Source organism: Haliotis asinina, chromosome 2 (genome assembly GCF_037392515.1).
Source record: "Haliotis asinina isolate JCU_RB_2024 chromosome 2, JCU_Hal_asi_v2, whole genome shotgun sequence".
Lineage (NCBI taxonomy): Eukaryota > Metazoa > Mollusca > Gastropoda > Lepetellida > Haliotidae > Haliotis > Haliotis asinina.
Window position 1 is genome coordinate 57,678,052 of NC_090281.1, and position 27,884 is coordinate 57,705,935.

At 40.6% G+C, this 27,884-nt stretch overlaps 1 protein-coding gene and 9 non-coding genes across 10 annotated transcripts in view; all 10 read right to left on the reverse strand.

The window, feature by feature from the left end:
- Positions 1–735: 735 nt before the first annotated feature.
- Positions 736–807, reverse strand: Trnav-cac (transfer RNA valine (anticodon CAC)). The gene has a single exon. It is a non-coding gene; the product is annotated as a tRNA-Val (tRNA).
- A 3,972-nt stretch (positions 808–4,779) lies between these two features.
- Positions 4,780–4,851, reverse strand: Trnav-cac (transfer RNA valine (anticodon CAC)). The gene has a single exon. It is a non-coding gene; the product is annotated as a tRNA-Val (tRNA).
- A 3,641-nt stretch (positions 4,852–8,492) lies between these two features.
- On the reverse strand, positions 8,493–8,564 carry Trnav-cac (transfer RNA valine (anticodon CAC)). Its single transcript has one exon. It is a non-coding gene; the product is annotated as a tRNA-Val (tRNA).
- Positions 8,565–9,172: 608 nt separating this feature from the next.
- Positions 9,173–9,244, reverse strand: Trnav-cac (transfer RNA valine (anticodon CAC)). Its single transcript has one exon. It is a non-coding gene; the product is annotated as a tRNA-Val (tRNA).
- Positions 9,245–11,194: 1,950 nt separating this feature from the next.
- Positions 11,195–11,266, reverse strand: Trnav-cac (transfer RNA valine (anticodon CAC)). The gene has a single exon. It is a non-coding gene; the product is annotated as a tRNA-Val (tRNA).
- Positions 11,267–12,205: 939 nt separating this feature from the next.
- On the reverse strand, positions 12,206–12,277 carry Trnav-cac (transfer RNA valine (anticodon CAC)). The gene has a single exon. It is a non-coding gene; the product is annotated as a tRNA-Val (tRNA).
- Positions 12,278–14,227: 1,950 nt separating this feature from the next.
- Trnav-cac (transfer RNA valine (anticodon CAC)) lies at positions 14,228–14,299 on the reverse strand. Its single transcript has one exon. It is a non-coding gene; the product is annotated as a tRNA-Val (tRNA).
- A 939-nt stretch (positions 14,300–15,238) lies between these two features.
- Trnav-cac (transfer RNA valine (anticodon CAC)) lies at positions 15,239–15,310 on the reverse strand. Its single transcript has one exon. It is a non-coding gene; the product is annotated as a tRNA-Val (tRNA).
- Positions 15,311–15,918: 608 nt separating this feature from the next.
- Trnav-cac (transfer RNA valine (anticodon CAC)) lies at positions 15,919–15,990 on the reverse strand. The gene has a single exon. It is a non-coding gene; the product is annotated as a tRNA-Val (tRNA).
- Positions 15,991–22,473: 6,483 nt separating this feature from the next.
- The window catches only part of LOC137273980 (myophilin-like), a 33,106-nt gene continuing 27,695 nt past the window's right edge, over positions 22,474–27,884 (reverse strand). The window contains exons 6-7 of the mRNA XM_067806914.1: positions 26,887–27,091; positions 22,474–24,678 (exon numbers count right to left, since the gene is read on the reverse strand). Of these exons, the coding sequence (XP_067663015.1) occupies positions 24,496–24,678; positions 26,887–27,091 (388 nt within the window). The 3' untranslated portion in view covers positions 22,474–24,495. The remainder of the gene's footprint in view (positions 24,679–26,886; positions 27,092–27,884) is intronic.

Genomic DNA, 27,884 nt, shown 5'->3' on the forward strand with positions numbered 1-27,884 from the left:
AGCCTAGACAACATCCGAATGATTTTATTTGCAAACTTGAAAACGAAGAAAAAGTTGTAGTTAGCAGAGAGTGGTTTCGATCCACGGACCTCTGGGTTATGGGCCCAGCACTCTTCCACTGCGCCACTCTGCTCTCCCTTCACCTACCTTTTGCTACAACACATGTCTCTACCAATGACGATTGCATCAGAACACCGTCTGTTCATGTAGGATTGGATCATTTATAATGAGAAGAAAATGCACAGGTCTGCATATGTTACATAGTGCTTCGCTCTAACACAAACTCAAATATATCAATGTGTAAAATAAGTGTATTTTCAGGATGTTCTAATAGTGAAGCCTAGACAACATCCGAATGGTTTTATTTGCAAACTTGGAAAAGAAGAAAAAGTTGTAGTTAGCAGAGCGTGGTTTCGATCCACGGACCTCTGGGTTATGGGCCCAGCACGCTTCCACTGCGCCACTCTGCTCTCCCTTCACCTACCTTTTGCTACAACACATGTCTCTATCAATGACGATTGCATCAGAACACCGTCTGTTCATGTAGGATTTCAGCATTTATAATGAGAAGAAAATGCACAGGTCTGCACATGTTACATAGTGCTTCACTCTAACACAAACACAAATATATCAATGTGTAAAATAAGTGTATTTTCAGGATGTTCTAATAGTGAAGCCTAGACAACATGCGAATTGTTTTATTTGCAAACTTGAAAAAGAAGAAAAAGTTGTTGTTAGCAGAGCGTGGTTTCGATCCACGGACCTCTGGGTTGTGGGCCCAGCACGCTTCCACTGCGCCACTCTGCTCTCCCTTCACCTACCTTTTGCTACAACACATGTCTCTATCAATCATGATTGCATCAGAACACCGTCTGTTCATTTAGGATTTGATCATTTATAATGAGAAGAAAATGCACAGGTCTGCATATGTTAGATAGTGCTTCGCTCTAACACAAACACAAATATATCAATGTGTAAAATAAGTGTATTTTCAGGATGTTCTAATACTGAAGCCTAGACAACATCGGAATGGTTTTATTTGCAAACTTGAAAAAGAAGAAAAAGTTGTTGTTAGGAGAGCGTGGTTTCGATCCACGGACCTCTGGGTTATGGGCCCAGCACGCTTCCACTGCGCCACTCTGCTCTCCCTTCACCTACCTTTTGCTACAAAACATGTCTCTATCAATGATGATTGCATCAGAACACCGTCTGTTCATGTAGGATTGGATCATTTATAACGAGAAGAAAATGCACAGGTCTGCATATGTTACATAGTGCTTCGCTCTAACACAAACACAAATATATCAATGTGTAAAATAAGTGTATTTTCGGGATGTTCTAATAGTGAAGCCTAGACAACATCGGAATGGTTTTATTTGCAAACTTGGAAAAGAAGAAAAAGTTGTAGTTAGCAGAGCGTGGTTTCGATCCACGGACCTCTGGGTTATGGGCCCAGCACGCTTCCACTGCGCCACTCTGCTCTCCCTTCACCTACCTTTTGCTACAACACATGTCTCTATCAATGACGGTTGCATCAGAACACCGTCTGTTCGTGTAGGATTGGATCATTTATAATGAGAAGAAAATGCACAGGTCTGCATATGTTAGATAGTGCTTCGCTCTAACACAAACACAAATATATCAATGTGTAAAATAAGTGTATTTTCAGGATGTTCTAAAACTGAAGCCTAGACAACATCGGAATGGTTTTATTTGCAAACTTGAAAAAGAAGAAAAAGTTTTTATTAGCAGAGCGTGGTTTCGATCCACGGACCTCTGGGTTATGGGCCCAGCACGCTTGCACCGCGCCACTCTGCTCTCCCTTCACCTACCTTTTGCTACAAAACATGTCTCTATCAATCATGATTGCATCAGAACACCGTCTGTTCATTTAGGATTTGATCATTTATAATGAGAAGAAAATGCACAGGTCTGCATATGTTAGATAGTGCTTCGCTCTAACACAAACACAAATATATCAATGTGTAAAATAAGTGTATTTTCGGGATGTTCTAATAGTGAAGCCTAGACAACATCCGAATGATTTTATTTGCAAACTTGAAAAAGAAGAAAAAGTTGTAGTTAGCAGAGAGTGGTTTCGATCCACGGACTTCTGGGTTATGGGCCCAGCACTCTTCCACTGCGCCACTCTGCTCTCCCTTCACCTACCTTTTGCTACAACACATGTCTCTACCAATGACGATTGCATCAGAACACCGTCTGTTCATGTAGGATTGGATCATTTATAATGAGAAGAAAATGCACAGGTCTGCATATGTTACATAGTGCTTCGCTCTAACACAAACTCAAATATATCAATGTGTAAAATAAGTGTATTTTCAGGATGTTCTAATAGTGAAGCCTAGACAACATGCGAATGGTTTTATTTGCAAACTTGAAAAAGAAGAAAAAGTTGTTGTTAGGAGAGCGTGGTTTCGATCCACGGACCTCTGGGTTGTGGGCCCAGCACGCTTCCACTGCGCCACTCTGCTCTCCCTTCACCTACCTTTTGCTACAACACATGTCTCTATCAATCATGATTGCATCAGAACACCGTCTGTTCGTGTAGGATTGGATCATTTATAATGAGAAGAAAATGCACAGGTCTGCATATGTTAGATAGTGCTTCGCTCTAACACAAACACAAATATATCAATGTGTAAAATAAGTGTATTTTCAGGATGTTCTAATACTGAAGCCTAGACAACATCGGAATGGTTTTATTTGCAAACTTGAAAAAGAAGAAAAAGTTGTTGTTAGGAGAGCGTGGTTTCGATCCACGGACCTCTGGGTTATGGGCCCAGCACGCTTCCACTGCGCCACTCTGCTCTCCCTTCACCTACCTTTTGCTACAAAACATGTCTCTATCAATGATGATTGCATCAGAACACCGTCTGTTCATGTAGGATTGGATCATTTATAACGAGAAGAAAATGCACAGGTCTGCATATGTTACATAGTGCTTCGCTCTAACACAAACACAAATATATCAATGTGTAAAATAAGTGTATTTTCGGGATGTTCTAATAGTGAAGCCTAGACAACATCGGAATGGTTTTATTTGCAAACTTGGAAAAGAAGAAAAAGTTGTAGTTAGCAGAGCGTGGTTTCGATCCACGGACCTCTGGGTTATGGGCCCAGCACGCTTCCACTGCGCCACTCTGCTCTCCCTTCACCTACCTTTTGCTACAACACATGTCTCTATCAATCATGATTGCATCAGAACACCGTCTGTTCATTTAGGATTTGATCATTTATAATGAGAAGAAAATGCACAGGTCTGCATATGTTAGATAGTGCTTCGCTCTAACACAAACACAAATATGTCAATGTGTAAAATAAGTGTATTTTCGGGATGTTCTAATAGTGAAGCCTAGACAACATCCGAATGATTTTATTTGCAAACTTGAAAAAGAAGAAAAAGTTGTAGTTAGCAGAGAGTGGTTTCGATCCACGGACTTCTGGGTTATGGGCCCAGCACTCTTCCACTGCGCCACTCTGCTCTCCCTTCACCTACCTTTTGCTACAACACATGTCTCTACCAATGACGATTGCATCAGAACACCGTCTGTTCATGTAGGATTGGATCATTTATAATGAGAAGAAAATGCACAGGTCTGCATATGTTACATAGTGCTTCGCTCTAACACAAACTCAAATATATCAATGTGTAAAATAAGTGTATTTTCAGGATGTTCTAATAGTGAAGCCTAGACAACATCGGAATGGTTTTATTTGCAAACTTGGAAAAGAAGAAAAAGTTGTAGTTAGCAGAGCGTGGTTTCGATCCACGGACCTCTGGGTTATGGGCCCAGCACGCTTCCACTGCGCCACTCTGCTCTCCCTTCACCTACCTTTTGCTACAACACATGTCTCTATCAATCATGATTGCATCAGAACACCGTCTGTTCATTTAGGATTTGATCATTTATAATGAGAAGAAAATGCACAGGTCTGCATATGTTAGATAGTGCTTCGCTCTAACACAAACACAAATATGTCAATGTGTAAAATAAGTGTATTTTCGGGATGTTCTAATAGTGAAGCCTAGACAACATCCGAATGATTTTATTTGCAAACTTGAAAAAGAAGAAAAAGTTGTAGTTAGCAGAGAGTGGTTTCGATCCACGGACTTCTGGGTTATGGGCCCAGCACTCTTCCACTGCGCCACTCTGCTCTCCCTTCACCTACCTTTTGCTACAACACATGTCTCTACCAATGACGATTGCATCAGAACACCGTCTGTTCATGTAGGATTGGATCATTTATAATGAGAAGAAAATGCACAGGTCTGCATATGTTACATAGTGCTTCGCTCTAACACAAACTCAAATATATCAATGTGTAAAATAAGTGTATTTTCAGGATGTTCTAATAGTGAAGCCTAGACAACATCCGAATGGTTTTATTTGCAAACTTGGAAAAGAAGAAAAAGTTGTAGTTAGCAGAGCGTGGTTTCGATCCACGGACCTCTGGGTTATGGGCCCAGCACGCTTCCACTGCGCCACTCTGCTCTCCCTTCACCTACCTTTTGCTACAACACATGTCTCTATCAATGACGATTGCATCAGAACACCGTCTGTTCATGTAGGATTTCATCATTTATAATGAGAAGAAAATGCACAGGTCTACATATGGTACATAGTGCTTGGCTCTAACACAAACACAAATATATCAATGTGTAAAATAAGTGTATTTTCAGGATGTTCTAATAGTGAAGCCTAGACAACATGCGAATGGTTTTATTTGCAAACTTGAAAAAGAAGAAAAAGTTGTTGTTAGCAGAGCGTGGTTTCGATCCACGGACCTCTGGGTTGTGGGCCCAGCTCGCTTCCACTGCGCCACTCTGCTCTCCCTTCACCTACCTTTTGCTACAACACATGTCTCTATCAATCATGATTGCATCAGAACACCGTCTGTTCATTTAGGATTTGATCATTTATAATGAGAAGAAAATGCACAGGTCTGCATATGTTACATAGTGCTTCGCTCTAACACAAACACAAATATATCAATGTGTAAAATAAGTGTATTTTCAGGATGTTCTAACAGTGAAACCTAGACAACATCGGAATGGTTTTATTTGCAAACTTGAAAAAGAAGAAAAAGTTGTTGTTAGCAGAGCGTGGTTTCGATCCACGGACCTCTGGGTTATGGGCCCAGCACGCTTCCACTGCGCCACTCTGCTCTCCCTTCACCTACCTTTTGCTACAAAACATGTCTCTATCAATGACGATTGCATCAGAACACCGTCTGTTCATGTAGGATTGGATCATTTGTAATGAGAAGAAAATGCACAGGTCTGCATATGTTAGATAGTGCTTGGCTCTAACACAAACACAAATATATCAATGTGTAAAATAAGTGTATTTTCGGGATGTTCTAATAGTGAAGCCTAGACAACATCGGAATGGTTTTATTTGCAAACTTGGAAAAGAAGAAAAAGTTGTTGTTAGCAGAGCGTGGTTTCGATCCACGGACCTCTGGGTTATGGGCCCAGCACGCTTCCACTGCGCCACTCTGCTCTCCCTTTACCTACCTTTTGCTACAACACATGTCTCTATCAATGACGATTGCATCAGAACACCGTCTGTTCGTGTAGGATTGGATCATTTATAATGAGAAGAAAATGCACAGGTCTGCATATGTTAGATAGTGCTTCGCTCTAACACAAACACAAATATATCAATGTGTAAAATAAGTGTATTTTCAGGATGTTCTAAAACTGAAGCCTAGACAACATCGGAATGGTTTTATTTGCAAACTTGAAAAAGAAGAAAAAGTTTTTATTAGCAGAGCGTGGTTTCGATCCACGGACCTCTGGGTTATGGGCCCAGCACGCTTGCACCGCGCCACTCTGCTCTCCCTTCACCTACCTTTTGCTACAAAACATGTCTCTATCAATCATGATTGCATCAGAACACCGTCTGTTCATTTAGGATTTGATCATTTATAATGAGAAGAAAATGCACAGGTCTGCATATGTTAGATAGTGCTTCGCTCTAACACAAACACAAATATATCAATGTGTAAAATAAGTGTATTTTCAGGATGTTCTAATAGTGAAGCCTAGACAACATCGGAATGGTTTTATTTGCAAACTTGAAAAAGAAGAAAAAGTTGTAGTTAGCAGAGCGTGGTTTCGATCCACGGACCTCTGGGTTATGGGCCCAGCACGCTTCCACTGCGCCACTCTGCTCTCCCTTCACCTACCTTTTGCTACAAAACATGTCTCTATCAATGATGATTGCATCAGAACACCGTCTGTTCATGTAGGATTGGATCATTTATAACGAGAAGAAAATGCACAGGTCTGCATATGTTACATAGTGCTTGGCTCTAACACAAACACAAATATATCAATGTGTAAAATAAGTGTATTTTCGGGATGTTCTAACAGTGAAACCTAGACAACATCGGAATGGTTTTATTTGCAAACTTGGAAAAGAAGAAAAAGTTGTAGTTAGCAGAGCGTGGTTTCGATCCACGGACCTCTGGGTTATGGGCCCAGCACGCTTCCACTGCGCCACTCTGCTCTCCCTTCACCTACCTTTTGCTACAACACATGTCTCTATCAATGACGATTGCATCAGAACACCGTCTGTTCGTGTAGGATTGGATCATTTATAATGAGAAGAAAATGCACAGGTCTGCATATGTTAGATAGTGCTTCGCTCTAACACAAACTCAAATATATCAATGTGTAAAATAAGTGTATTTTCAGGATGTTCTAATAGTGAAGCCTAGACAACATCCGAATGGTTTTATTTGCAAACTTGAAAAAGAAGAAAAAGTTGTAGTTAGCAGAGCGTGGTTTCGATCCACGGACCTCTGGGTTATGGGCCCAGCACGCTTCCACTGCGCCACTCTGCTCTCCCTTCACCTACCTTTTGCTACAACACATGTCTCTATCAATGACGATTGCATCAGAACACCGTCTGTTCATGTAGGATTTCATCATTTATAATGAGAAGAAAATGCACAAGTCTGCATATGGTACATAGTGTTTGGCTCTAACACAAACACAAATATATCAATGTGTAAAATAAGACTTAGTGTATTTTCAGGATGTTCTAATAGTGAAGCCTAGACAACATGCGAATGGTTTTATTTGCAAACTTGAAAAAGAAGAAAAAGTTGTTGTTAGCAGAGCGTGGTTTCGATCCACGGACCTCTGGGTTATGGGCCCAGCACGCTTCCACTCCGCCACTCTGCTCTCCCTTCACCTACCTTTTGCTACAACACATGTCTCTATCAATGACGATTGCATCAGAACACCGTCTGTTCATGTAGGATTTCATCATTTATAATGAGAAGAAAATGCACAGGTCTGCATATGGTACATAGTGCTTGGCTCTAACACAAACACAAATATATCAATGTGTAAAATAAGTGTATTTTCAGGATGTTCTAATAGTGAAGCCTAGACAACATGCGAATGGTTTTATTTGCAAACTTGAAAAAGAAGAAAAAGTTGTTGTTAGCAGAGCGTGGTTTCGATCCACGGACCTCTGGGTTATGGGCCCAGCACGCTTCCACTGCGCCACTCTGCTCTCGCTTCACCTACCTTTTGCTACAACACATGTCTCTATCAATGATGATTGCATCAGAACACCGTCTGTTCATGTAGGATTGGATCATTTATAACGAGAAGAAAATGCACAGGTCTGCATATGTTACATAGTGCTTGGCTCTAACACAAACACAAATATATCAATGTGTAAAATAAGTGTATTTTCGGGATGTTCTAATAGTGAAGCCTAGACAACATCGGAATGGTTTTATTTGCAAACTTGGAAAAGAAGAAAAAGTTGTAGTTAGCAGAGCGTGGTTTCGATCCACGGACCTCTGGGTTATGGGCCCAGCACGCTTCCACTGCGCCACTCTGCTCTCCCTTCACCTACCTTTTGCTACAACACATGTCTCTATCAATGACGATTGCATCAGAACACCGTCTGTTCGTGTAGGATTGGATCATTTATAATGAGAAGAAAATGCACAGGTCTGCATATGTTAGATAGTGCTTCGCTCTAACACAAACACAAATATATCAATGTGTAAAATAAGTGTATTTTCAGGATGTTCTAATACTGAAGCCTAGACAACATCGGAATGGTTTTATTTGCAAACTTGAAAAAGAAGAAAAAGTTGTTGTTAGCAGAGCGTGGTTTCGATCCACGGACCTCTGGGTTATGGGCCCAGCACGCTTCCACTGCGCCACTCTGCTCTCCCTTCACCTACCTTTTGCTACAAAACATGTCTCTATCAATGACGATTGCATCAGAACACCGTCTGTTCATGTAGGATTGGATCATTTATAGCGAGAAGAAAATGCACAGGTCTGAATATGTTACATAGTGCTTGGCTCTAACACAAACACAAATATATCAATGTGTAAAATAAGTGTATTTTCAGGATGTTCTAATACTGAAGCCTAGACAACATCCGAATGGTTTTATTTGCAAAAGTGAAAACAAAGAAAATGTTGTAGTTAGCAGAGCGTGGTTTCGATCCACGGACCTCTGGGTTGTGGGCCCAGCACGCTTCCACTGCGCCACTCTGCTCTCCCTTCACCTACCTTTTGCTACAACACATGTCTCTATCAATGACGATTGCATCAGAACACCGTCTGTTCGTGTAGGATTGGATCATTTATAATGAGAAGAAAATGCACAGGTCTGCATATGTTAGATAGTGCTTCGCTCTAACACAAACTCAAATATATCAATGTGTAAAATAAGTGTATTTTCAGGATGTTCTAATAGTGAAGCCTAGACAACATCCGAATGGTTTTATTTGCAAACTTGGAAAAGAAGAAAAAGTTGTAGTTAGCAGAGCGTGGTTTCGATCCACGGACCTCTGGGTTATGGGCCCAGCACGCTTCCACTGCGCCACTCTGCTCTCCCTTCACCTACCTTTTGCTACAACACATGTCTCTATCAATGACGATTGCATCAGAACACCGTCTGTTCATGTAGGATTTCATCATTTATAATGAGAAGAAAATGCACAAGTCTGCATATGGTACATAGTGCTTGGCTCTAACACAAACACAAATATATCAATGTGTAAAATAAGACTTAGTGTATTTTCAGGATGTTCTAATAGTGAAGCCTAGACAACATGCGAATGGTTTTATTTGCAAACTTGAAAAAGAAGAAAAAGTTGTTGTTAGCAGAGCGTGGTTTCGATCCACGGACCTCTGGGTTGTGGGCCCAGCACGCTTCCACTGCGCCACTCTGCTCTCCCTTCACCTACCTTTTGCTACAAAACATGTCTCTATCAATGATGATTGCATCAAAACACCGTCTGTTCATGTAGGATTGGATCATTTATAATGAGAAGAAAATGCACAGGTCTGCATATGTTAGATAGTGCTTCGCTCTAACACAAACACAAATATATCAATGTGTAAAATAAGTGTATTTTCAGGATGTTCTAATACTGAAGACTAGACAACATCGGAATGGTTTTATTTGCAAACTTGAAAAAGAAGAAAAAGTTGTAGTTAGCAGAGCGTGGTTTCCATCCACGGACCTCTGGGTTATGGGCCCAGCACGCTTCCACTGCGCCACTCTGCTCTCCCTTCACCTACCTTTTGCTACAACACATGTCTCTATCAATCATGATTGCATCAGAACACCGTCTGTTCATTTAGGATTGGATCATTTATAATGAGAAGAAAATGCACAGGTCTGCATATGTTAGATAGTGCTTCGCTCTAACACAAACACAAATATATCAATGTGTAAAATAAGTGTATTTTCAGGATGTTCTAATACTGAAGCCTAGACAACATCCGAATGGTTTTATTTGCAAACTTGAAAAAGAAGAAAAAGTTGTTGTTAGCAGAGCGTGGTTTCGATCCACGGACCTCTGGGTTATGGGCCCAGCACGCTTCCACTGCGCCACTCTGCTCTCCCTTCAACTACCTTTTGCTACAAAACATGTCTCTATCAATGATGATTGCATCAGAACACCGTCTGTTCATGTAGGATTGGATCATTTATAACGAGAAGAAAATGCACAGGTCTGCATATGGTACATAGTGCTTGGCTCTAACACAAACACAAATATATCAATGTGTAAAATAAGTGTATTTTCGGGATGTTCTAATAGTGAAGCCTAGACAACATCGGAATGGTTTTATTTGCAAACTTGGAAAAGAAGAAAAAGTTGTAGTTAGCAGAGCGTGGTTTCGATCCACGGACCTCTGGGTTATGGGCCCAGCACGCTTCCACTGCGCCACTCTGCTCTCCCTTCACCTACCTTTTGCTACAACACATGTCTCTATCAATGACGATTGCATCAGAACACCGTCTGTTCGTGTAGGATTGGATCATTTATAATGAGAAGAAAATGCACAGGTCTGCATATGTTAGATAGTGCTTCGCTCTAACACAAACACAAATATATCAATGTGTAAAATAAGTGTATTTTCAGGATGTTCTAATACTGAAGCCTAGACAACATCGGAATGGTTTTATTTGCAAACTTGGAAAAGAAGAAAAAGTTGTAGTTAGCAGAGCGTGGTTTCGATCCACGGACCTCTGGGTTATGGGCCCAGCACGCTTCCACTGCGCCACTCTGCTCTCCCTTCACCTACCTTTTGCTACAACACATGTCTCTATCAATGACGATTGCATCAGAACACCGTCTGTTCGTGTAGGATTGGATCATTTATAATGAGAAGAAAATGCACAGGTCTGCATATGTTACATAGTGCTTCGCTCTAACACAAACACAAATATATCAATGTGTAAAATAAGTGTATTTTCAGGATGTTCTAATACTGAAGCCTAGACGACATCGGAATGGTTTTATTTGCAAACTTGAAAAAGAAGAAAAAGTTGTTGTTAGCAGAGCGTGGTTTCGATCCACGGACCTCTGGGTTATGGGCCCAGCACGCTTCCACTGCGCCACTCTGCTCTCCCTTCACCTACCTTTTGCTACAAAACATGTCTCTATCAATGATGATTGCATCAGAACACCGTCTGTTCATGTAGGATTGGATCATTTATAGCGAGAAGAAAATGCACAGGTCTGAATATGTTACATAGTGCTTGGCTCTAACACAAACACAAATATATCAATGTGTAAAATAAGTGTATTTTCAGGATGTTCTAATACTGAAGCCTAGACAACATCGGAATGGTTTTATTTGCAAACGTGAAAACAAAGAAAATGTTGTAGTTAGCAGAGCGTGGTTTCGATCCACGGACCTCTGGGTTGTGGGCCCAGCACGCTTCCACTGCGCCACTCTGCTCTCCCTTCACCTACCTTTTGCTACAACACATGTCTCTATCAATGACGATTGCATCAGAACACCGTCTGTTCGTGTAGGATTGGATCATTTATAATGAGAAGAAAATGCACAGGTCTGCATATGTTAGATAGTGCTTCGCTCTAACACAAACTCAAATATATCAATGTGTAAAATAAGTGTATTTTCAGGATGTTCTAATAGTGAAGCCTAGACAACATCGGAATGGTTTTATTTGCAAACTTGGAAAAGAAGAAAAAGTTGTAGTTAGCAGAGCGTGGTTTCGATCCACGGACCTCTGGGTTATGGGCCCAGCACGCTTCCACTGCGCCACTCTGCTCTCCCTTCACCTACCTTTTGCTACAACACATGTCTCTATCAATGACGATTGCATCAGAACACCGTCTGTTCGTGTAGGATTGGATCATTTATAATGAGAAGAAAATGCACAGGTCTGCATATGTTAGATAGTGCTTCGCTCTAACACAAACACAAATATATCAATGTGTAAAATAAGTGTATTTTCAGGATGTTCTAATACTGAAGCCTAGACAACATCGGAATGGTTTTATTTGCAAACTTGAAAAAGAAGAAAAAGTTGTTGTTAGCAGAGCGTGGTTTCGATCCACGGACCTCTGGGTTATGGGCCCAGCACGCTTCCACTGCGCCACTCTGCTCTCCCTTCACCTACCTTTTGCTACAAAACATGTCTCTATCAATCATGATTCCATCAGAACACCGTCTGTTCATGTAGGATTGGATCATTTATAGCGAGAAGAAAATGCACAGGTCTGAATATGTTACATAGTGCTTGGCTCTAACACAAACACAAATATATCAATGTGTAAAATAAGTGTATTTTCAGGATGTTCTAATACTGAAGCCTAGACAACATCCGAATGGTTTTATTTGCAAACGTGAAAACAAAGAAAATGTTGTAGTTAGCAGAGCGTGGTTTCGATCCACGGACCTCTGGGTTGTGGGCCCAGCACGCTTCCACTGCGCCACTCTGCTCTCCCTTCACCTACCTTTTGCTACAACACATGTCTCTATCAATGACGATTGCATCAGAACACCGTCTGTTCGTGTAGGATTGGATCATTTATAATGAGAAGAAAATGCACAGGTCTGCATATGTTAGATAGTGCTTCGCTCTAACACAAACTCAAATATATCAATGTGTAAAATAAGTGTATTTTCAGGATGTTCTAATAGTGAAGCCTAGACAACATCCGAATGGTTTTATTTGCAAACTTGGAAAAGAAGAAAAAGTTGTAGTTAGCAGAGCGTGGTTTCGATCCACGGACCTCTGGGTTATGGGCCCAGCACGCTTCCACTGCGCCACTCTGCTCTCCCTTCACCTACCTTTTGCTACAACACATGTCTCTATCAATCATGATTGCATCAGAACACCGTCTGTTCATTTAGGATTGGATCATTTATAATGAGAAGAAAATGCACAGGTCTGCATATGTTAGATAGTGCTTCGCTCTAACACAAACACAAATATATCAATGTGTAAAATAAGTGTATTTTCAGGATGTTCTAATACTGAAGCCTAGACAACATCCGAATGGTTTTATTTGCAAACTTGAAAAAGAAGAAAAAGTTGTTGTTAGCAGAGCGTTGTTTCGATCCACGGACCTCTGGGTTATGGGCCCAGCACGCTTCCACTGCGCCACTCTGCTCTCCCTTCACCTACCTTTTGCTACAAAACATGTCTCTATCAATGATGATTGCATCAGAACACCGTCTGTTCATGTAGGATTGGATCATTTATAACGAGAAGAAAATGCACAGGTCTGCATATGTTACATAGTGCTTGGCTCTAACACAAACACAAATATATCAATGTGTAAAATAAGTGTATTTTCGGGATGTTCTAATAGTGAAGCCTAGACAACATCGGAATGGTTTTATTTGCAAACTTGGAAAAGAAGAAAAAGTTGTAGTTAGCAGAGCGTGGTTTCGATCCACGGACCTCTGGGTTATGGGCCCAGCACGCTTCCACTGCGCCACTCTGCTCTCCCTTCACCTACCTTTTGCTACAACACATGTCTCTATCAATGACGATTGCATCAGAACACCGTCTGTTCGTGTAGGATTGGATCATTTATAATGAGAAGAAAATGCACAGGTCTGCATATGTTAGATAGTGCTTCGCTCTAACACAAACACAAATATATCAATGTGTAAAATAAGTGTATTTTCAGGATGTTCTAATACTGAAGCCTAGACAACATCGGAATGGTTTTATTTGCAAACTTGGAAAAGAAGAAAAAGTTGTAGTTAGCAGAGCGTGGTTTCGATCCACGGACCTCTGGGTTATGGGCCCAGCACGCTTCCACTGCGCCACTCTGCTCTCCCTTCACCTACCTTTTGCTACAACACATGTCTCTATCAATGACGATTGCATCAGAACACCGTCTGTTCGTGTAGGATTGGATCATTTATAATGAGAAGAAAATGCACAGGTCTGCATATGTTAGATAGTGCTTCGCTCTAACACAAACACAAATATATCAATGTGTAAAATAAGTGTATTTTCAGGATGTTCTAATACTGAAGCCTAGACAACATCGGAATGGTTTTATTTGCAAACTTGAAAAAGAAGAAAAAGTTGTTGTTAGCAGAGCGTGGTTTCGATCCACGGACCTCTGGGTTATGGGCCCAGCACGCTTCCACTGCGCCACTCTGCTCTCCCTTCACCTACCTTTTGCTACAAAACATGTCTCTATCAATCATGATTGCATCAGAACACCGTCTGTTCATGTAGGATTGGATCATTTATAGCGAGAAGAAAATGCACAGGTCTGAATATGTTACATAGTGCTTGGCTCTAACACAAACACAAATATATCAATGTGTAAAATAAGTGTATTTTCAGGATGTTCTAATACTGAAGCCTAGACAACATCCGAATGGTTTTATTTGCAAACGTGAAAACAAAGAAAATGTTGTAGTTAGCAGAGAGTGGTTTCGATCCACGGACCTCTGGGTTGTGGGCCCAGCACGCTTCCACTGCGCCACTCTGCTCTCCCTTCACCTACCTTTTGCTACAACACATGTCTCTATCAATGACGATTGCATCAGAACACCGTCTGTTCGTGTAGGATTGGATCATTTATAATGAGAAGAAAATGCACAGGTCTGCATATGTTAGATAGTGCTTCGCTCTAACACAAACTCAAATATATCAATGTGTAAAATAAGTGTATTTTCAGGATGTTCTAATAGTGAAGCCTAGACAACATCGGAATGGTTTTATTTGCAAACTTGGAAAAGAAGAAAAAGTTGTAGTTAGCAGAGCGTGGTTTCGATCCACGGACCTCTGGGTTATGGGCCCAGCACGCTTCCACTGCGCCACTCTGCTCTCCCTTCACCTACCTTTTGCTACAACACATGTCTCTATCAATGACGATTGCATCAGAACGCCGTCTGTTCGTGTAGGATTGGATCATTTATAATGAGAAGAAAATGCACAGGTCTGCATATGTTAGATAGTGCTTCGCTCTAACACAAACACAAATATATCAATGTGTAAAATAAGTGTATTTTCAGGATGTTCTAATACTGAAGCCTAGACAACATCGGAATGGTTTTATTTGCAAACTTGAAAAAGAAGAAAAAGTTGTTGTTAGCAGAGCGTGGTTTCGATCCACGGACCTCTGGGTTATGGGCCCAGCACGCTTCCACTGCGCCACTCTGCTCTCCCTTCACCTACCTTTTGCTACAAAACATGTCTCTATCAATGATGATTGCATCAGAACACCGTCTGTTCATGTAGGATTGGATCATTTATAGCGAGAAGAAAATGCACAGGTCTGAATATGTTACATAGTGCTTGGCTCTAACACAAACACAAATATATCAATGTGTAAAATAAGTGTATTTTCAGGATGTTCTAATACTGAAGCCTAGACAACATCCGAATGGTTTTATTTGCAAACGTGAAAACAAAGAAAATGTTGTAGTTAGCAGAGCGTGGTTTCGATCCACGGACCTCTGGGTTGTGGGCCCAGCACGCTTCCACTGCGCCACTCTGCTCTCCCTTCACCTACCTTTTGCTACAACACATGTCTCTATCAATGACGATTGCATCAGAACACCGTCTGTTCGTGTAGGATTGGATCATTTATAATGAGAAGAAAATGCACAGGTCTGCATATGTTAGATAGTGCTTCGCTCTAACACAAACTCAAATATATCAATGTGTAAAATAAGTGTATTTTCAGGATGTTCTAATAGTAAAGCCTAGACAACATCGGAATGGTTTTATTTGCAAACTTGGAAAAGAAGAAAAAGTTGTAGTTAGCAGAGCGTGGTTTCGATCCACGGACCTCTGGGTTATGGGCCCAGCACGCTTCCACTGCGCCACTCTGCTCTCCCTTCACCTACCTTTTGCTACAACACATGTCTCTATCAATGACGATTGCATCAGAACACCGTCTGTTCATGTAGGATTTCATCATTTATAATGAGAAGAAAATGCACAAGTCTGCATATGTTACATAGTGCTTGGCTCTAACACAAACACAAATATATCAATGTGTAAAATAAGACTTAGTGTATTTTCAGGATGTTCTAATAGTGAAGCCTAGACAACATGCGAATGGTTTTATTTGCAAACTTGAAAAAGAAGAAAAAGTTGTTGTTAGCAGAGCGTGGTTTCGATCCACGGACCTCTGGGTTGTGGGCCCAGCACGCTTCCACTGCGCCACTCTGCTCTCCCTTCACCTACCTTTTGCTACAAAACATGTCTCTATCAATGATGATTGCATCAGAACACCGTCTGTTCATTTAGGATTGGATCATTTATAATGAGAAGAAAATGCACAGGTCTGCATATGTTAGATAGTGCTTCGCTCTAACACAAACACAAATATATCAATGTGTAAAATAAGTGTATTTTCAGGATGTTCTAATACTGAAGCCTAGACAACATCCGAATGGTTTTATTTGCAAACTTGAAAAAGAAGAAAAAGTTGTAGTTAGCAGAGCGTGGTTTCCATCCACGGACCTCTGGGTTATGGGCCCAGCACGCTTCCACTGCGCCACTCTGCTCTCCCTTCACCTACCTTTTGCTACAACACATGTCTCTATCAATGATGATTGCATCAGAACACCGTCTGTTCATTTTGGATTGGATCATTTATAATGAGAAGAAAATGCACAGGTCTGCATATGTTAGATAGTGCTTCGCTCTAACACAAACACAAATATATCAATGTGTAAAATAAGTGTATTTTCAGGATGTTCTAATACTGAAGCCTAGACAACATCGGAATGGTTTTATTTGCAAACTTGAAAAAGAAGAAAAAGTTGTTGTTAGCAGAGCGTGGTTTCGATCCACGGACCTCTGGGTTATGGGCCCAGCACGCTTCCACTGCGCCACTCTGCTCTCCCTTCACCTACCTTTTGCTACAAAACATGTCTCTATCAATCATGATTGCATCAGAACACCGTCTGTTCATGTAGGATTGGATCATTTATAACGAGAAGAAAATGCACAGGTCTGCATATGTTACATAGTGCTTGGCTCTAACACAAACACAAATATATCAATGTGTAAAATAAGTGTATTTTCGGGATGTTCTAATAGTGAAGCCTAGACAACATCGGAATGGTTTTATTTGCAAACTTGGAAAAGAAGAAAAAGTTGTAGTTAGCAGAGCGTGGTTTCGATCCACGGACCTCTGGGTTATGGGCCCAGCACGCTTCCACTGCGCCACTCTGCTCTCCCTTCACCTACCTTTTGCTACAACACATGTCTCTATCAATGACGATTGCATCAGAACACCGTCTGTTCGTGTAGGATTGGATCATTTATAATGAGAAGAAAATGCACAGGTCTGCATATGTTAGATAGTGCTTCGCTCTAACACAAACACAAATATATCAATGTGTAAAATAAGTGTATTTTCAGGATGTTCTAATACTGAAGCCTAGACAACATCGGAATGGTTTTATTTGCAAACTTGGAAAAGAAGAAAAAGTTGTAGTTAGCAGAGCGTGGTTTCGATCCACGGACCTCTGGGTTATGGGCCCAGCACGCTTCCACTGCGCCACTCTGCTCTCCCTTCACCTACCTTTTGCTACAACACATGTCTCTATCAATGACGATTGCATCAGAACACCGTCTGTTCGTGTAGGATTGGATCATTTATAATGAGAAGAAAATGCACAGGTCTGCATATGTTAGATAGTGCTTCGCTCTAACACAAACACAAATATATCAATGTGTAAAATAAGTGTATTTTCAGGATGTTCTAATAGTGAAGCCTAGACAACATCCGAATGGTTTTATTTGCAAACTTGGAAAAGAAGAAAAAGTTGTAGTTAGCAGAGCGTGGTTTCGATCCACGGACCTCTGGGTTATGGGCCCAGCACGCTTCCACTGCGCCACTCTGCTCTCCCTTCACCTACCTTTTGCTACAACACATGTCTCTATCAATGACGATTGCATCAGAACACCGTCTGTTCGTGTAGGATTGGATCATTTATAATGAGAAGAAAATGCACAGGTCTGCATATGTTACATAGTGCTTGGGTCTAACACAAACACAAATATATCAATGTGTAAAATAAGTGTATTTTCAGGATGTTCTAATACTGAAGCCTAGACAACATCGGAATGGTTTTATTTGCAAACTTGGAAAAGAAGAAAAAGTTGTAGTTAGCAGAGCGTGGTTTCGATCCACGGACCTCTGGGTTATGGGCCCAGCACGCTTCCACTGCGCCACTCTGCTCTCCCTTCACCTACCTTTTGCTACAACACATGTCTCTATCAATGACGATTGCATCAGAACACCGTCTGTTCGTGTAGGATTGGATCATTTATAATGAGAAGAAAATGCACAGGTCTGCATATGTTACATAGTGCTTGGGTCTAACACAAACACAAATATATCAATGTGTAAAATAAGTGTATTTTCAGGATGTTCTAATACTGAAGCCTAGACAACATCGGAATGGTTTTATTTGCAAACTTGGAAAAGAAGAAAAAGTTGTAGTTAGCAGAGCGTGGTTTCGATCCACGGACCTCTGGGTTATGGGCCCAGCACGCTTCCACTGCGCCACTCTGCTCTCCCTTCACCTACCTTTTGCTACAACACATGTCTCTATCAATGACGATTGCATCAGAACACCGTCTGTTCGTGTAGGATTGGATCATTTATAATGAGAAGAAAATGCACAGGTCTGCATATGTTAGATAGTGCTTGGGTCTAACACAAACACAAATATATCAATGTGTAAAATAAGTGTATTTTCAGGATGTTCTAATACTGAAGCCTAGACAACATCCGAATGGTTTTATTTGCAAACTTGGAAAAGAAGAAAAAGTTGTAGTTAGCAGAGCGTGGTTTCGATCCACGGACCTCTGGGTTATGGGCCCAGCACGCTTCCACTGCGCCACTCTGCTCTCCCTTCACCTACCTTTTGCTACAACACATGTCTCTATCAATCACGATTGCATCAGAACACCGTCTGTTCATGTAGGATTTCATCATTTATAATGAGAAGAAAATGCACAGGTCTGCATATGGTACATAGTGCTTGGCTCTAACACAAACACAAATATATCAATGTGTAAAATAAGTGTATTTTCAGGATGTTCTAATAGTGAAGCCTAGACAACATGCAAATGGTTTTATTTGCAAACTTGAAAAAGAAGAAAAAGTTCTTGTTAGCAGAGCGTGGTTTCGATCCACGGACCTCTGGGTTATGGGCCCAGCACGCTTCCACTGCGCCACTCTGCTCTCCCTTCACCTAACTTTTGCTACAAAACATGTCTCTATCAATGATGATTGCATCAGAACACCGTCTGTTCATGTAGGATTGGATCATTTATAATGAGAAGAAAATGCACAGGTCTGCATATGTTAGATAGTGCTTCGCTCTAACACAAACACAAATATATCAATGTGTAAAATAAGTGTATTTTCAGGATGTTCTAATAGTGAAGCCTAGACAACATCCGAATGGTTTTATTTGCAAACTTGAAAAAGAAGAAAAAGTTGTAGTTAGCAGAGCGTGGTTTCCATCCACGGACCTCTGGGTTATGGGCCCAGCACGCTTCCACTGCGCCACTCTGCTCTCCCTTCACCTACCTTTTGCTACAACACATGTCTCTATCAATGATGATTGCATCAGAACACCGTCTGTTCATTTAGGATTGGATCATTTATAATGAGAAGAAAATGCACAGGTCTGCATATGTTAGATAGTGCTTCGCTCTAACACAAACACAAATATATCAATGTGTAAAATAAGTGTACTTTCAGGATGTTCTAATACTGAAGCCTAGACAACATCGGAATGGTTTTATTTGCAAACTTGAAAAAGAAGAAAAAGTTGTTGTTAGCAGAGCGTGGTTTCGATCCACGGACCTCTGGGTTATGGGCCCAGCACGCTTCCACTGCGCCACTCTGCTCTCCCTTCACCTACCTTTTGCTACAAAACATGTCTCTATCAATGATGATTGCATCAGAACACCGTCTGTTCATGTAGGATTGGATCATTTATAATGAGAAGAAAATGCACAGGTCTGCATATGTTACATAGTGCTTGGCTCTAACACAAACACAAATATATCAATGTGTAAAATAAGTGTATTTTCGGGATGTTCTAATAGTGAAGCCTAGACAACATCGGAATGGTTTTATTTGCAAACTTGGAAAAGAAGAAAAAGTTGTAGTTAGCAGAGCGTGGTTTCGATCCACGGACCTCTGGGTTATGGGCCCAGCACGCTTCCACTGCGCCACTCTGCTCTCCCTTCACCTACCTTTTGCTACAACACATGTCTCTATCAATGACGATTGCATCAGAACACCGTCTGTTCGTGTAGGATTGGATCATTTATAATGAGAAGAAAATGCACAGGTCTGCATATGTTAGATAGTGCTTGGGTCTAACACAAACACAAATATATCAATGTGTAAAATAAGTGTATTTTCAGGATGTTCTAATAGTGAAGCCTAGACAACATCGGAATGGTTTTATTTGCAAACTTGGAAAAGAAGAAAAAGTTGTAGTTAGCAGAGAGTGGTTTCGATCCACGGACCTCTGGGTTATGGGCCCAGCACGCTTCCACTGCGCCACTCTGCTCTCCCTTCACCTACCTTTTGCTACAACACATGTCTCTATCAATGACGATTGCATCAGAACACCGTCTGTTCGTGTAGGATTGGATCATTTATAATGAGAAGAAAATGCACAGGTTTGCATATGTTAGATAGTGCTTCGCTCTAACACAAACACAAATATATCAATGTGTAAAATAAGTGTATTTTCAGGATGTTCTAATACTGAAGCCTAGACAACATGCGAATGGTTTTATTTGCAAACTTGAAAAAGAAGAAAAGGTTGTTGTTAGCAGAGCGTGGTTTCCATCCACGGACCTCTGGGTTATGGGCCCAGCACGCTTCCACTGCGCCACTCTGCTCTCCCTTCACCTACCTTTTGCTACAAAACATGTCTCTATCAATCATGATTGCATCAGAACACCGTCTGTTCATTTAGGATTTGATTATTTATAATGAGAAGAAAATGCACAGGTCTGCATATGTTAGATAGTGCTTCGCTCTAACACAAACACAAATATATCAATGTGTAAAATAAGTGTATTTTCAGGATGTTCTAATACTGAAACTTAAACAACATCCGAATGGTTTTATTTGCAAACTTGAAAAAGAAGAAAAAGTTATATTTAGCAGAGCGTGGTTTCGATCCACGGACCTCTGGGTTATGTTCTACCTTGACCTTGGAACACTTGTCATTTATGACCTACAGTTTCTTGCAGCATTGGGCCGTTAATGTTCATTCATGTTTTCTTCATGACTGCCCTGTATTACCGAACTTCAAGTGTATAAACTGATAACAATTTTCTACTATGCGTTTCTTTCTTTGAGTAGTATATTTATCCTTGTGCGACCCATGAAGGTCTAGGGTAGATAGGACCTTCAGCAACCCATGCTTGTCATAAAAGGCAACTATGTTTGCCGTAAGAGGCAAGTAACGGGATCGGGTGCTCAGGTTTTCTGACTTGGTTGACACGTGTCATCAGTTCCTAGTTGTGCAGATCGGTGCTCATGCTGTTGATCACTTCATTGTTAGGTCCACACTCGATTATTTACAGGCCGCCGCTATCTAGCTGGAATATTGCTGAGTCCGAAGTAAAACTAAACTTAATCACTGTTTATCCTTGTATCATTTGTATCATCATGACATGATAACCTCTCATCACTGCCTCTGTGGGTGTCGTGCATTTGTTATTAATCCTCGCGTCACGTATTTTTCTCGTGGCTAGTTGTAGTTATTCAATATCGGGATTTAGGTGTATGAATTATATGTAGTAAAGTAAGTGCCGGGCGTAGTCATGATGGGAAGATACCGAATCATCACATTAAGGTGTTTCCTCATTTGTCAGACATCCCAGTTGTCAGACAGTCCAATACACAAACTTATATGGTTGATTGAAAACAAAAGCATGTACCTGTTACGGTAATGGATTAATCATGCGTATATATATTTACACGATAAGGCACATATTTTTGCAGTCAGTTTACATTCGAGTACACCAACCAAAGTAATGTGAACACAAGTTGATCGCTTATATCCCTGTAAATGTGTCCAGCTGATTTCCCCAAAGTAACAATATTTTTGTAAGTTTACTGAAACAGCCGGAGAGCATGCACATTTTGGTGTGAGGTGCCTGTTTGAAATGAACATGCTTTCGCCTAGCCGGCTAGCCGATAATACTTAAAATTACAATCAGACGAACATCATCAGAAACATAGTTCACACACACACACACACACACACACACACGCGCACGCACACGCACACGCACACACACACACACACACACACACACACACACACACACCGAGTGAGCGAGTGAGTTTAGTTTTACGCAGCTTTTAGCAATATTCCAACAATATCACGGCGGGGGACACCAGAAAATGGGCTTCACACATTGTACCCGTGTGAGGAATCGAATGCGGGTCTTCGGCGTGACGAGCGAACGCTTTAACCACTAGGCTACCCCACCGCCCCACAAATGCCGGGGGTGGAATAACATGCCTGTGCTTCCACAATACGCAAAACAGCATTACCTATCACAAGCGCTGATATCATCATCAGACAATTTGATTTATTACTCTATTCGTTTTCCCGTAATCTTGTTCACAAATAATACAATTCACAAGTGACAGTTTAAATATCTGTTTAATCAATGAAATGCAATGTCTTACACAAGACGTTTATGTATGAAGATATCACATGCATTCATTTTGTTGCTTACATGGTATATTCATGTAAAAGATATAAAATAATAATGAATAATATCATGTCATTCAAGACAATGTATGTATCAACATCCGCACACAGTTTAATATGAACACATGCTTTCAGTTCCCATAAGCAAGATGAAATGTTGATAGTATCAACTATACGGAGTTTGACGATTTGAAACGGTTGAATTTCTTACTCAACTCCATTTAATAAATAAAAAAAGACCAAACAACTTAAGAAGTCTATCCACCAAACACAAATTGTCAACTACGAATGAGTTTAATATCGATTTCAGTATATTCTGGAAAATATATTTTCCTGCGTTTTCTCAAATTTGCGTAAGTCACTTAAGTCAAAAGTCAGAATTAAGTTTGTTTCCAGAAATCGCGGCCTGGTCATATCTGGCTGTGGAAGAAAATTGTTCGGTGCAATATTCATGTCCGATGTGGTGAATGAAGTGCTGTACATAAGATAAATAATATGACATGTGTTCATTCACCTGTTCTTACCAGATTCTGGAACAGTTGGGAAATTTTGGAAAAAAATCATTCATAAATTGACCACGTTATGTGAGAACTGGCCTCCATCAAAAGGAATTCAGATAAACATGGTAGAATTCCATCGTTTGATGTTACCCATATATACATGCATACTTCATCAGCATCGGTGTACGACTAGGTACGAATGTGAACATGAATTAAAGCTAATATTTCAGTTAGGGAAGATGTGTGACCAAACACATGTGTCTACATCAAAGGCAAATGATTGCATAAACAAATAAACAATATTGCTTGCTCAGCAGAAAACGTTGCTTGAGACATGGATTAAAATGAGCGAAAGGCATGTGTGTGGAACATTTGTCGTTGTGTAATACACAATTACAATCAATTTATACAATCCTGATATCTGATAACGTAAAGTAACACAGAGCTTGAATTCAAATACCCTTTCTAATACTGAAACTAAACACTCATATACTGGGAAGGTAGTGTAACTACAGATACACCAACAATACTCAGGCGATCTTGAAGAAACCTCAAAAATGGCTAAGAACGTTACATGATTCTTCAAAGGATAGACAAAATAAGTAATATATAATACCGAGTTTAAACTCAAAGACTGAATAAATGATATAAGCTCTTATGATGACTGCGTGCAACTTGAACAATGGACATAACAGTGTGTGTTCAAAGCATTTTGATGACAGACCCTTTAAGATGCAACGAACAGAGGCTCAGGACATGGCATTTATCATTACCTAGTTTGAAATGAAATTATTTGGTAAGACTTCTGTTTTTAGCGCTCGAATATTCATTCGCTGAGATTCGTGATGTCATATTTATGAAGAGAAGATATATATACATAAGCATTCATGCAAGACTGAACGTCCGTTAACACGCCAGAGAACCTCGACCAGCTTTGGGGCTGATGTCAAGATACTGACGCCATTACAATGTAGTTTCAGCATCTTACTCTTTTGGTTGATAATGATGAAATGCCTGTCATTCCGAGTATCCTAAGTTAAAATCCATTTCACATGTAGAAGTCTGTCGTCAGCAACATCTCTTAAGCCAAACTTTTGCGTTGTATCAATCATTATGGCATCAACAAGCAATGAGTTCTCACGTTTCAGATTTTGAAATTGTTGCTGTAAACGATGGTTCAGTAGAAGGTGGTTGAAGAGGAACTAGGCTCGGGTGAGTTTGCAGTTAAATCTAACATGAAATATCATTAAAATATCATCCACATCAGTTCTCTCAAGTTCTATCATAGACGGACTCCAAGTCACTCGAAACAGCCATTAACCAATGAGGCTAGTTCTCCTTCAAGATACACCAACAACTGTAAAGAAAGTACAGGCTTCCTCACAGCTTCCCTCTTCTGGTTTCTGATTCGGATGATTGGCGTTACCAGATGTCATATATTCTACTGAGCCTTTAGTCCAGAATAGCCCGTGTCTTCCCCAGGTTCATGCCGCTTTGCGAAGCACCCTTGTTGGAGCCAGCCTGAAGACCTATTACAGAATTACCCGCTCGAAGAGTTTCTAATGAGAAATCGCGTTTATTTTGGTGAGATTCTTTTGGGCCCAGCACTGGTCCGTCAAACCCGTTCTTTTGAGCCTGTAATATAACACATCTTTAGTTAAAAACGAGCCTTTCTACCATTTAAGCATGGAATTATAACGGAGTACCATGTCAAAACTTTTGAACCGACCTTCTGACATTGATATGGTCAGACAGTCAGTGCCATGACCGTTACTTACACCAGCGCCCAACCGCCCACACTCCGATGTCTGTATTTCAGTATCACAGGCCTAAAGTACATTGCAATACCAAATATACAATCCGACGTAGTATCAAAATATAAATAGAATTGTAAAATCTCACTCTTAATTCGCATCTATGTACGAACATATATGTTTTGTAAATTAACATAGCTAGTTTTTCCACTCCCATTTGATAATAATAAATAGTGAGTGAGGTAATGAAGGAAAGTCAGCGTTTGGACTTTCACGTCTTGTAGATAATCTTTAGTTCTTGAACATCGTGTGCATGGTACTGACTTTATGTCGGTTCAAGTGAGTGAGTTTAGTTTTACGCCGCACTCAGCAATAATCCAGCTATATGGCGGCGGTCTGTAAATAATAGTCTGGACCAGACAATTCAGTGATCAACAACATGACCATCGATCTGCGCAACTAGGAACCGATGACAGGTGTCAACCAAGTCACCGAGCCTGACCACCCGATCGTATTGGTCGCCTCTTACGACAAGCCCAGTCGCCTTTTGTGGCAAGCATGGGTTGGTAGGCCTATGCTATCCCGGGACCTCCACGGGTCTGATAATAATAAATAACCTTCAGTTAAATTTGGTTGTGTAAAGAAAAAGGTTGCAGATATCTTTCCCTTAGGTGTAAGTAAACAGGACAAACAAGCAGAAAATGATACTCTTCTTTAACTAAATATAAGGCACATTTAAAGTGTATTCTTTCTTCCCAGGTAATATTTATGTAACGTCCCGTTGCAATGAAAGATCTTGAGAGGAACGACCACAATCGTATGATATAGCAACTGAAATCAAGACACCTCCGACCATATCATAAGCATTTGGTTTTTTAATCACTTTCCAACAGCCACGACAAGAGATTTTCGGGAAAGGGTGCGCGTTCTGCTCCATGCGCTCGTTCCCTCACAAACACATGCGAAGCAAAGTCACTTTTAAAAGCTTGTCACACGCCAAGTACTGTTATGTCTTACATAGGAACCACCTAGAGAGGACCAATCCTCTCGGACTGGTGCAATTTGAAAACGGTAAACCTTCCGCCAATAAAACATGTCGCTGTAGAGTATCCCAAACCATAAAATCGATGACTTGTTAAAAAAAATATCAAAAATTTTGTAGCCCTGCTCTGAAACTAGTACTACTCGCAGTTTCAGTCAAGTGTAACTTGCTGCCACGAAAACATAACAAATATAAATAAAAGAAACAAATCTAAAATCATCTGGAGACATCGTTTCAGCACTAGGTATATGTGCGGCTTTTTATAAAGAAAACTTCAACAGTTTTTGTCCTGCTCTGATTTTTGCTCGGGGGAGGACACAGGATGGACTAACATTAGATCCAGAGTTGTTTTGTCAAACAGGGGAGATAACCATACTGGCGAACAAGGTTGATGTTCTGCAGCAATGACTGGATGCTGTAACGGAGCCAGTGTGACTTATCGGATAAGACTGCCCGTGAAACATCCACACTGACAAGTTCAAGGGAAAGGAGAAGCACCTTCCTTGAGTGAAAGGCTTTCAACTAAATCACAAATCCTGATCATCTGATCTCCCTTAACGTATTCATAATGATGATACATACGATATATTTGGCAGTAAGTGCATTTAGCAAACTACAACTTCTTGTTCTTCTTTTTTGTTTAGTCTCATCAGGGTTAGGAACCCCCAATCACAGAGGAAAGCACCTAATCGCCAGCGTACAGACAGCAATCTCACCTGCTACAATCACAGCAGAAGTCCATCCACGGTAGTGTTTGTTTTACTTGCTCGTCTGTTTGCTTGTATCCAGCAATATTAAAACTATATGGAGCTGATATGTTTATAATCAAGTATGGGTCAGACGATTCAGTGAATACTCATCAATAGAATGGGTAACTATCGATTTATGCAATTGGAATTAGATGACATGTATCAACCAAGTTTGCGAATCTCGTTAGTCGCCTCTTGCGACACGCGTGAGAGGATCAGTTGTAACCGGAAGTTAACGGGTCAGACCACACTAGTCACGTGGTTTGTGTACCTACACCGTGTATGGCAGCGTACTTACCATTCGACCTAGTGCATGGATAGCGTTAACGACTTGCACCATATTTGTTTTTTCATAAAGGTCTACTGTTTGAAACATGTCTGTCTTGGAGCAGCCATATTTTTCTGCAGCTTGGAGGAAATTGGAAATATTTTCCATCTGCTTGAACGCCATCCTAGTCTCATTTATTTTCTTTACACTTCCAGGTTGTAAGCAGTTCATGACTCTGAAACAGCACACCACACACGAGATAAAGTGAAATAATAGCCTAGTCAGAATACTGTTAGACAATCTCCGTGTTGATAAAGAACTGTAGTGAATAGGGGCCAGGTGTAAAAGTGAATGAGTGAGTTGGGTTTTACGCCGCGCTCAGCAATATTCCAGCTATATGTCAGCAAGCCTGACCACCCGATCCCGTCAATGGCCTCTTACGACAAGCATAGTCGCCTTTTATAGCAAGCATGGGTTGGTGCCTATTCTACCCCGGATCTTCACGGGCCCAAGGTGTAAAAGACTAACCGGGCCACAAATAATCAACTGTGATGAACATGAGAAACAGAATGTTCGAGTGTATGAATGAGTTTAGTTTAACGCCGCTTTTACCGATATTCCAACAATATCACGACTGGGACTACATAAATGGGCTTCACACATAGTACCCACGTGGGGAATCGAACCCCGTTTATAACGTGACGCGCGAACGCCTTAACCACTCTTCTACCCTAGAAAATGTTCTAGATTAGTACAGGATAAAAAATGAATTTAAGACAGTACAGATTACTATTAGAAGGGGAAGACTATTGGTGAGAAAAGAAGAGAATATTAAAGGATCGTAGAGTATACAACAACATTATGAAGAAAAGTATAAAATATTAGATGGCAGAAAATAACATTACAGAATGATGAGAATACGAGAGCCACCTACTTGGAGGAGAAGGACATTAGAGAAGCATTGTTGATAACAGGATAGAATAGTGAAGAAAACGACTTTCATATTCAGTAATACTAATTAATACTTT